Source organism: Mirounga leonina, unplaced genomic scaffold, assembly GCF_011800145.1.
Source record: "Mirounga leonina isolate KUSES-001 unplaced genomic scaffold, KU_Mleo_1.0 Mir_121612, whole genome shotgun sequence".
Lineage (NCBI taxonomy): Eukaryota > Metazoa > Chordata > Mammalia > Carnivora > Phocidae > Mirounga > Mirounga leonina.
In genome coordinates this window covers 171-10,405 of record NW_023270292.1, presented here as the reverse complement: position 1 = coordinate 10,405, position 10,235 = coordinate 171, and the positions used below count along the sequence as shown (strand labels likewise).

The window sequence follows — 10,235 nt, the reverse complement described above, 5'->3', positions numbered from 1 at the left end:
TCCCCACCAGCCACCACTGGAAGCCTCTCCCCCAGCATGCTTGGGGCAGAAGGCAGAATTATTAGGCTCTGCATAACCTAATGGCTTTCCCACCACCGGGAGGAAAATGCTTCCCATAACGGCCCTTTGCCTTGACAGTGAAACAGAGCACCACTTGAGCCCTGGAGCTTCCACGAAAATGACCTGCACCTTTTGTGCACCCGGCTTGGCCACAGGGGAGTCGGCATGGTTGGCCCAGATTCTTTGCAACTCATTGGTGTGAAAAAAAGCCTGTGTTCAGAAAATAGGTGGCGAGGGAGCCAGAAAGTTGGAAAGTGATGGGCACTGGGCTCTCTTGGGTTCCATGCCTCCTCCAGGAGCTGGTCCAGTCCCGTGAGGGGTGCTATGGCTGGAACTTCTTGCAGAGTGTGGTGACATGCACTCCCCTGCAGACCCTTTGGGTCTGGGAGGGGAGACAGCATTCAAAGGGTGCCTCAGCTCACTGCCTGCTCAGTTCTTCTGCATGTTTATTTCTATAGTAGTGCCCTTCCTTGCTAAATTAATCTCAGGGAAAAAGGGTCAGGATTATAATATGAAGATGTGTACACCATATGATAAGGTACAAAGGAGGGAGCATCACAGAGAAAGTGATGACATTGGAGTTGAGCCCTGATTTGTGGAGAGGAGCTTCCTAGAAGAAAGGAAGGAAGGAAGGAAGGAAATAGTAACACTAATTATAATAGCTAAGATTAATGAAACACTTACTATGGAACAGGTGGCATTCTAAGTGTTTTCACATATCCATTCATCCAGTCCTTGTAGCAACTCTAGGAGGTAGGTGCAATTATTATTACCATTTTACAGCTGAAGAAATTGAGGCACAGAGAGGTTAAGTAACTTCCTCTTAGTCACACAGCTAACAAGGGTCAGAGTCAGGATTTGCACCCACTCCATCCATGGCTTGTGCTCTTAACTCCATCCAGGGAATGTGAGAGTGGGCTGAATGGGGGGACATTCATTCAGGCCATGTGAACAGCCCTGGCTGTATGAAACAGTTTGCTTAGAGAATCTGGTACGTTCCGGATGCTCTAGATTATAGGGAAAATGGTAGCATTTGGGAAAAGGTTACATATGTTTGAAAATTTGTAAGAATTGTGATTTAAGTCATGGCATAAGAAAATGCAGTATTTCTTCATTTTTTTAATGTCTAAGGCAAATGTAATTGAAATGATGTTAAAAAGGAACAAACAAAAACACCCAAATGACCAGGAAAAGGAAGAAGAAAAGAAAGTAATGCATCAAACATAAACAGTGAAAAAAAAGTACATACAGAGAAGAGTAGAAAGACATATTTATGTTCTTTGGTATTTTCTAAAGTTTCTAATTTCATAGTCAGAAAATATGTATATATAAAATAAGTTTTCTTACCATAATAAAATATATATGTATATACAATGTGTGTGTATATTATACAGACACATATTTGTTGTTTTCAATTTTGAAAGGCCCAGATTGACAATTCTAGTAAAAATAACACATACTGGGACATGAAACATTTCCAGAGGGCTGAAAAACATTACCTTATATTACTTCAAATTGCTATTCTCTGGTGCAAAAATTTATAAACTATAACTTGGTGGAGTTGATATTTTCAAAGTAAGTTAAATTGGGGTTCAGACTATTCATACTTCAGGCAGTCTTTTTAAAAAGGAAGCATTTTAAATGCTTTAAGTAAAATTCCTCCATCTTCATAAAGAGATGCTTTTATTAAAAGCTTGAAAATGTGTGCTCACAGTCGAAGGAGCAGGCAGGGCTATTTTAGAGGCGTTTCACGGGAAAGAGAAATTGAGGTGCCTTGTCCCCTGGACCCTCTCTGAGGGCACAAACAAGTAGGCTGTGAGACTGTTCCAGAATAATACATGCGACTTGATTGCTGGAATGGTTCCTGGGTTTTCGTTATTCTATTGATGTTTTCCAAATGTCAGGATCCCAGTGAAATCTCTTTGAAGCAGATCACCTGTGTCCCGCCAGAGACGGCATCCGCTAAGAGCAGCCCTCATCATGGACATCTCAGGCTTGCGGGGGGCGCTTTCACTACGATCCTCTCACCCAGGGCAGGAGACAAGAAGGGCAGGCAGAGCGAAGGGGAGGATCCTGAGTCCGTCTGTAAAATGCAGGCAAGGCCCAGCCTTCTACCGGGAATTCACTCCTTTCTTTCCAGTCTGAAGGTTGTCAGCATCACTCCAAAGTGCCTTCAGGGCAGGGACGGCTCACACACTTGATGTCAGTGACATCAGGTCCAAAAGCAGGAAATGACATGCGACGGCCGGAGGATGTTGGGACCCCTCCCCCTGACCCTGCCCAACAGCCAGAGAGCTGCTCCTTTTTGGACAGGAGGGTCTTGGGTGGGGGTGGGGGGGAACCACCTTTCCCCAAAGCTTGCCAAAAGCCTATTCCAGGGGAGAGGGGAGGATGCGCCGGCCCCATTCCCTCCTGCTCCCCTCCCCGGGGTGGCGGGGGGTTCCCCAGACCCGTGCTGGTGCTGCTGATGCCCACATGGAGGAGAGTAAGGGGTCACAGCTGTCGGATGAGTCACCTTAGGCTGGGCAGGCATTGTTTAAAAATCTGCCTGTGTGCCTCTTTGATTAGATTCCAACAGACAACAGGGGCGGGTACTGGGGGAGGAGCGAGCAGATGAGAAAGCAGGCCGGTGCAGACTGGGTGGCAAGAGGAGACAGCCTGGGCAAGGACATGTGCTGCCGGTAACCCACGGGCAGCCCTCCTGTGCCCGGGCCTGCTGTAACCAATACTGTCATTGATTTATCGACTGCGTGTGTACTAAACGTCCAGGTCACATTGTCTCTTAGACTCACAACATAACACAAGTGGATTTCCATGTTTCAGATACGCTAACAGAGGCTCAGAGAGGGTAGGTGACTTACTTAGTGACCCAACCAGCAGATGGTGCCCAAGCGGAGTGGGCACCATCCATGAGGGTGATCTTTCCCTTCCACAGGTAGGGAGATGCCCACCTGTTAGGGTCCCATGTCCCCAATATTATTCCTTCCAGGTCACATCTTCTATGCCTACTTGGCCCCAAATCCCCATCTTGAAGGAAACAACAAAGACCAAGAAGCAATTATCTCCAGAAAATCTTTATGGCGCTGTGTTATCCGTGAAGTTACCCGGAGCAGGGCCATTCTCTGGAAGGGAAATGGGAGGCTCTGTCTGCTCATGAACAGCCCAAGAAATGGGAACTGGAGGTAGAGATGGGGAGAAGGTGGAGGCCAAGCCCTCGGAATGTAGGAACAACATCAGTGGGAATAGACTGTGCCCTGGGGGCCCAGCTGCATGGGGAGGGGAGAGAGGAGGAGAGAGCCAGGAAACCCATACCCTCCCCCCCGGCCCTCCCCCCCGGGGCACCAGGCACCTGACCGGTGCTGAGAGGACCCCCGAGGACTGGCTCCCTCAGGCAGGCATGATGAAGCCATGACGTTGCCCACCTCTGACAGATGCCCACTATTAACACAGCAAGCAGGCTTCATACTTATAACAACAGCATCACCTTGGGTTTTATGGGGGCATTTCTGCTCCATAAACTTGACCTGCTTTCATATAGAGCTTCTCATTTCCTACTCACAAAGCTGGCTGCAGGGCACCTATAATTATCGTCATTTTATAGTTGGAGAAACTGGTCCCAGAGAGGAAAAGGAGTATGTGTGGGCAACAAAAACAGTCCCCAGGTCCCCGCTCACCTAGCCCAACGTTCAGGATCATCTTTGAGAACAATTACGATTGGGTGTTACCTCATGCTGACCAAGCCTTTAAAACTCACCTGGGCTTTGTCTTTGTAGAAGGAATCCAGATGACTTCACTTACTAGCTTTGTAGCTAGTCAGCTCTTTGAGCCTCCTTTTCCGAGCTGTGAAATAGGGATAGTAATTATGTCTACTCCAGAGCAGAGCTGTTCAATGGAAATACAATGTGAGTCACATAGGTAAGAACATTTTCCAGTTTAGTCACTACTAGTGTAGTAGTCATTTAAAAAGGTTAAAAAAAAAAAGTGAAATTAATTTTAAAAATCTATCCAAAATATTATTTTGAGATGTAATCAATATACAAAATTAGCAATGGAATATTTTACAGCCTTTTAACTTACTGAGTCCATGCAATCCAGTGACTCTTTTACACTTAGAGCACATCTCAATTCAGACTACCCACATTTCAAGGGTTCAGTAGCCACACGTGGCTTAGCGGCCTTTGAACAGGACTGTGCAGCTCTCTAGATGGCAGCGAGGATTAGGTGACATATTGAATGTAAGGTGTGGGTACCTGGGGGCTGATGTGCGGCTGTTACATCCTCTCGGACCCACACGTACGCACGCAGAATTTCCCACATTTAGATGGCCTTTACAAGGACCCAAGAGCCCAATGCAGACATGAGACAAATCCAGCACCTTCTAAACGGACCATCTTCCTCACAAGTAGAAGTAAAAGCCGCCCCCTCCCCCCATCCTCTCTTTCCTCCAACACAGTTCCCATCTGCTCTCACCGGGGAACCCCCCACTCTTCCCCATCTTGCACCCCCTCCCCGCGTTTAGACTGGCTGCTGCGAATTCCCACCCGGAATAGGAAGAGAACGGGGCCCTGGGAGGCAGGAAAGCTGAGGAACAGCTGTAGAGCCCACTGACCATTCTAGGCTCCCCGCTCCAAGAGGGTACTGGCTGCCTCTCACCTGGCCCCGGGAGGCGAGGACCCTCCCACCCCCGTTCCAGGACCCAGGTGTCCAGCCCCTGTCGGGCGTCCAGAGTGGACGGGTGGGGGGATGCGGTGTTACTGAGGAGCCAGTGCAAGGTGGGGCCGCGTCGGTGCCTCGAGCCGACCGCGGCGGGCTGGGCCGGAGGCCCCGACACCGCCCTTGGCGGCCGGCCGCCGGCGCCGGGAGCCCTCTCGCGAGCCGACAGGCGCGGACCCGGGCCTGAGCGCCCCCGCACCTCGCACCGCGCCCCAGCTCCCCCTCGCGGTGCCGCAGTCCCCGCGGCGCCGCCCCCAGCCCCGCCCGCCATTACGTCATCGCGGGCCAGGCCGGGGAGGGGGCGACTCCCCCGGTATAAAATGCAGCGCTGGGGGGCGGCGACTGGTCTCTGCTGCGGAGTCCGCCGGTGCCGCCGCGCGCACAGCTCCGAGGGCCAGCGCCAACACCCTCTCCGCAGCCGGCACCATGCGAGAGATCGTGCACATCCAGGCGGGCCAGTGCGGCAACCAGATCGGCGCCAAGGTGGGCGCGCCGCCGTGCGGGGGCCAGGGAGGGGGCGGCAGGCCCCGAGGGTGCCGACCCGGGCCGGGGGTGGCGGGACCCCAGGGTGCGGGCCGGGGCAGGGGCCGGGGGGAGGTGGCGGCGGCCCGCCGGCCCCGGTGGCGCGTTCTCGGCGGGGCCGCCGGGCGGGGCCCAGGAAGCCACACAACCTGCCACGATGCGCGCGGCGACGCATTGGGGTGTGCCTTTAATCAAGGCCCTGCGAGACGTGGTTGGCATTTTCTTGGGTGTATTACCCTCTAGAATTTGCATAGGGAGAGCGGTCATATTAATCCAGTGGCCTCATGTGGAATTTAATTAGTGAATTTTCCTCTATAGTTTGAATGAAAACAATGCACTGTCACTGCCGTGACATGCTAGAGTTCTTGTTGGGTTTCAAAAACGGGGATTTAGAGAACTTCCCTAATATGAGCACCCTCGACATGATGAGACATAATGTCGGAGTCTGGCTTCCTGTCTGCGAGGCGGCAGGTGACGTCCCGGCGCTGTGACTACCGACCGCAGTGGGCGAGGCAGGAGCCAGCCTGGTGCAAGGGTGTGGGCGGGCGCCCGGACAAGGACGTGGTCTCTTTCACAACCGCCATATTGCCCACCCCAACCTCCCCGCCCCCTTCCCTGCTGCAAATTCACAATGGAGCCTGTGCCCTCACCGTGCCCAGCTCTACCCACTGTCCCCGGTCGGGATCCCAGACTCCTCCAGCCTGCCCTTCCCCACCCACCCCTGCCGAGGGCAGGGGCGGCAGGCCCTCTGGATGTCAGTGGCCTAAAACTGCTCTGCCTGGAGGGCTGGGTGGGGTTTGCACCAGGAGACCTTGATCCCTGCAGGCAGTTGAGGGGTGGGGTCCAAGTGGTCCTTGGTCCTGGCGGGACCCACCCATCGGCTGGGATGCGGTGACATTCAGCCCTGCCTGGGGGTGACGCCCCCCCCCCCAACCTCCATGGCTTTCCCTAGAAGGGCATCTGCTGTGCCCACCCTCCTCGCTCAGTGCCCTTCCCAGCTTTTCAGTCTGTCGCCATCATATGGCCGATGCTCTGCGGATTTCCAAGCCCCTCTGCAGCAGCCCCTGGAGGAATAGGGGGGTGCAGCTCTAGGACTCCTTCACTGGCTGACCACAGTGGCCGCTGTTCCAAGCACATGAGAGGGAGAAAAGAGTCATCCTTACCGATATTTAGGATGCCAGCCCATCATGTGATTTCCCCCCTCCCCCCAGTTTTGGGAGGTCATCAGTGATGAGCATGGGATCGACCCCACTGGCAGTTACCATGGAGACAGTGACTTGCAGCTGGAGAGAATCAACGTGTACTACAATGAAGCTGCTGGTGAGTACTTGAATGTTTTTGCCCAGTCAACCTTGCTTTGCATACTGTGGCAGACGGAATGTACTAGGACAGACAAATGACAAAGACGTGCTTCTTGCATTCGTTTTAAATGTCAGCTGCTAAAAACGACACGTTCTAGAGCTCCTCACGACTCCTGCATGTTGGCCATGACTAAGCATGCTGTTATCTCCTCTTCTGAGGCAGAAAAGCACCTCTATTCGCTCACTTTTGTCTCAGATGCTAGAATGTTCTCTAATGATTCTGCGGTGAAAGGAGCATAGAGCACAGCCTTGTCTGTGATCCCTTTGCCCGCTGCACATCTAAGGGCGGCTCTGTTCCCCACAGGTAACAAATACGTACCTCGGGCCATCCTGGTGGATCTGGAGCCGGGCACCATGGACTCCGTCAGGTCTGGACCATTCGGCCAGATCTTCAGGCCGGACAACTTCGTGTTTGGTATGTAGTCACGATCAGTGGCAACTGGCTCAGTGAGTCTCCCTTCTCAACACTGTGGAAGTCAGAGATCTTAGTGCTGAATGCCAAGGTGGAGACTGTGTGTCCACAGAGAGCCCTAGGTCCTGGCCTAATTCCACCTAATCCTGGGGCGACCACTTCTCTGGCCCCTCTCTTCTGGCCCCTGGTCTCTGGGCAGTTCAGAGAACAGTGTCAGCCTGCAGAGGGCCCCTTCGCTCCCCGACCCCCGCCCCCAACTACAGAGTAGCCTGTGACAGGTGAAGAATACAGAGCAGTGACTAACCTTTCAGCAGGAGTCAGAGAACCAGGGCCAGCAGGTAAGCACGTCAGGAAGCCAAAGGCCAAAGGCACAGGTTATGACCAGACATGGGGCCAGCTGCCTGGAGCCCATCTTCTTTTCGGAACATAATGTGCCCTTGCCCTTGACCATTTATTGTACCTACTTTAGGTATGTTAAATACTGAATGCAGACCTGCACAAATGGGTCATGAACACGGTACCTTTATAGGCCCCTAATGGTGCCCAAGTTCATCCACAAATGAAATGTCCTTCCTACAATCCCAATACTAATAGCAGAGGAACAGGAAGGGTGAGATAGTTCTTAGCAGTTCCACAAAGAAGCAGGACAACTTCATATGAGTCACCTGTGAACAGATGAGGCTGCCCAGAAGCTGACGTGGTCAGACCTGCATTCATAGCTCCCAATCAAGACCATCGAACTAGTTCTGAACTGAAAATCCTGTTTCATGGGGCTGGGGGGAGGGAGTCCAGGAAGGGACTGGATATTTTAACTAGTGAAACAACACCTCAGGAATATGGAAATTACAGGTATCTGAAAAGTATGGAGAAGATAGACATCATTAGCTAAGGAACCAAACCCGGACAATTGGCTGAAGTGTATGTGTCAACTGATATGAAGGAACTTTCTAAGGAATGTCTTTGTAGCAGATACTGTTGGTGCCTGCCCATGCTCCTGGGACACTCATTCTTCCTAGACTCCCTACTGCATGTCCTGTCCATCGTACCCCTCTGGAAATGAGGACTGTTGAAGGACAGACTAGAGGCTAAATAGCCCAGCTTCCCCAGCTCTTGGTGAAACCATTCTGGGTGATGGTCTGCTTCATCCCTTACAGATCCCCCAGCATGGAACCCTGTGCCCACCCCAGCACCTGCTTGCAAATGTAGCCTGGGGTCTTCCCTTTCCTGGCTCAGTTCCCTACTACCCTCCTGCTGCTTCCTGGAGTAAACTTCACTCAAACCCTTGTCTCAGGTTGGCTTCTGGGGGACTGACCTGAGACACTCACCAAAGAGGAGATGCTGTAGTTTTTCATTGCTAGGTAACAAGTTACCACAAACTCAGTGGCTTAAAGCATCACAGTTGTCTTACAGTTTCTGTGCTCGAGAGTCGTGGGTTTTCTGCTCATGTCCTCAACTGACCATCCTGAGCTGCTCCATCTGAAGCCCAGGGCTCTCTTTCATGGCCCTTGGGTGGTTGGTAGAATCCAGTTCCTCGTGGTCATAGGTCTGAGGCTCAGGTTTGCTTTTTGGCCATTGATCAGAGGCCATTCTCTGCTCCTCGAGGTTGCCTTGCACATGGCCCTCTCCACTAGGTGGTAGTTCCTCCTTCAAGGCCAGCAGGAGAGGGTCTCTACTGCTTTGAAATTCTGATGTCCTCTTCTGCCACCAACCAGAAGAAAATTCTCTGCTCTAAAAGGGCTCATGTGATTGGAGGAGGCCCACCCCCATAATCTCACTATTTTAAGGCCAACTGACTTGTAATCTTAATTATATCTGCAAAATCCCTTCACAGGAGTACCTTGATTCGTGTTTGAACAACTGGGAAAAAGTGTATATACGCCAGGGCCGGGTGGCTCCCAGGGCTGTGTTAGAATTCTGCCTACCACAAACGGGCCGTTTGGGGAATCAAAAGCACATGGTCTATGAAACTGGTTCCAACATCTGAACCTATGTTCACAGAGTAAGTGATGTTCCTACTTACTAGTGGTATGGCTTTGGGCAAGTACTCAATCTCTCTGAACCTAAGCTTATTTTTCCAAAAAACACAGTTATAATAGTATCTGCTTCAGAGGGTCATGGTAAGGGTTAAATGAAATAACATCTGGAACGTACTGGTCACAACAGTGCAACAGTTGGTGTGCAGTGAGCATCCCGTTAAGGAAGGTGTTTGAGGATAGGCTATATGACTTCTTGTTCGGAATTCTGCAAGGGGGAGAGGAACCAAGATAGATTAATTTTGGAATACCTTTTAATTTTAGAAAATGTGATTTTCCCTTTTGACCAGGTCCCTTTTGAAGTCTATGGATCTATGTGAATATTCTTGGAAGAGTTAATATACTCATCAAAATAAGACCTTAACTGATTGGTATTAAATCGTTTCCTTGGTACAGAATTTCATAAGGGGATGGAGCCCATGTGCTCAAATTTGGGAAAGAGTAGCAAGAGGTGGGAAAAAGAACCAAAAGAGAAACCTAACCGCTCTTAAATTTGCCTCAGAACTAGTTCCAATTCTGTAAGTTAAATTTGCAGCTGCAGGCGGCTCCAGTGGAAATTTCTATCTTAGGCTGGGCTCAGAGTAGCAACATAAGATTTTTTGAGGCAGGCCTGCAGGTCGAGAGCCCATTCTAACTTTCTTCTCACATGTACTTCCTTGTTTCCTTGTCTTGCTTTTCCATCATTTCCTTTCAGCTCCAGTTTAAGACTGGACCACAGGTTCTGGTCCCAGCATTAATCTCTAGTCAGACTTGACAGTTCATTTGTTGACTCAGCTCCTGATCTTGCTGGGCCTCTTTATTCCCTTACTGTTCCTGTACTCAGCCTATAGTGGGCTCTCCCCACTGTGGAGACTCTCAGTCGGTGCCCTATTTTCAGCTTCATTCCTCCAACATCAGTATGGGCATCTCAACGGGATCCAGATGCCTCATTAATTGCAAAACTAGCCAACCTTAAAAGTCGTCTGTGAATCAGCAGAGTATTCCCTGAGTTAACAAAAATTTGACTTTGAAACATCCAGTACATAGGAATTTCTGGTTACACACTGCTTCTCTATCCTACAACTCACCAGAAGGCCTTACCCTCCCCTCTTCCCCCAACACACACACACCCCACAACCAAGCTGTCCTTTGCCA

The 10,235-nt window shown here is 50.9% G+C and overlaps 1 protein-coding gene and 1 long non-coding RNA gene across 4 annotated transcripts; one reads left to right on the top strand and one right to left on the bottom strand.

The window, feature by feature from the left end:
* Positions 1-1,726: 1,726 nt before the first annotated feature.
* On the bottom strand, positions 1,727-5,010 carry LOC118007380. 3 transcript variants are annotated; one of them, XR_004678401.1, is made up of 3 exons: positions 4,670-5,010; positions 3,815-4,260; positions 1,727-3,236 (listed from the first exon to the last, which is right to left on the bottom strand). It is a non-coding gene; the product is annotated as an uncharacterized LOC118007380 (long non-coding RNA). The 3 variants fall into 3 exon arrangements; XR_004678400.1 differs by lacking the exon at positions 4,670-5,010 and having other exon boundaries at positions 3,815-4,384; XR_004678402.1 differs by lacking the exon at positions 4,670-5,010 and having other exon boundaries at positions 1,727-3,182; positions 3,815-4,384.
* An 87-nt stretch (positions 5,011-5,097) lies between these two features.
* Positions 5,098-7,309, top strand: LOC118007379 (tubulin beta-4B chain). The gene is made up of 3 exons (XM_035000431.1): positions 5,098-5,256; positions 6,507-6,615; positions 6,961-7,309. The coding sequence occupies exons 1-3, from the start codon at positions 5,200-5,202 to the stop codon at positions 7,077-7,079; spliced, it is 285 nt and encodes a 94-aa protein (XP_034856322.1). The 5' UTR covers positions 5,098-5,199; the 3' UTR covers positions 7,080-7,309.
* Positions 7,310-10,235: the final 2,926 nt, after the last annotated feature.

Bases quoted from the DNA above. Each gene is read 5' to 3' on its own strand.
- LOC118007379 (XM_035000431.1), top strand. From the start codon at position 5,200: ATGCGAGAGATCGTGCACATCCAGGCGGGCCAGTGCGGCAACCAGATC. The intron at 5,257-6,506 runs GTGGGCGCGCCG...CCCTCCCCCCAG, and splicing joins GCAACCAGATCGGCGCCAAG to TTTTGGGAGGTCATCAGTGA. The intron at 6,616-6,960 runs GTGAGTACTTGA...TGTTCCCCACAG, and splicing joins GTACTACAATGAAGCTGCTG to GTAACAAATACGTACCTCGG.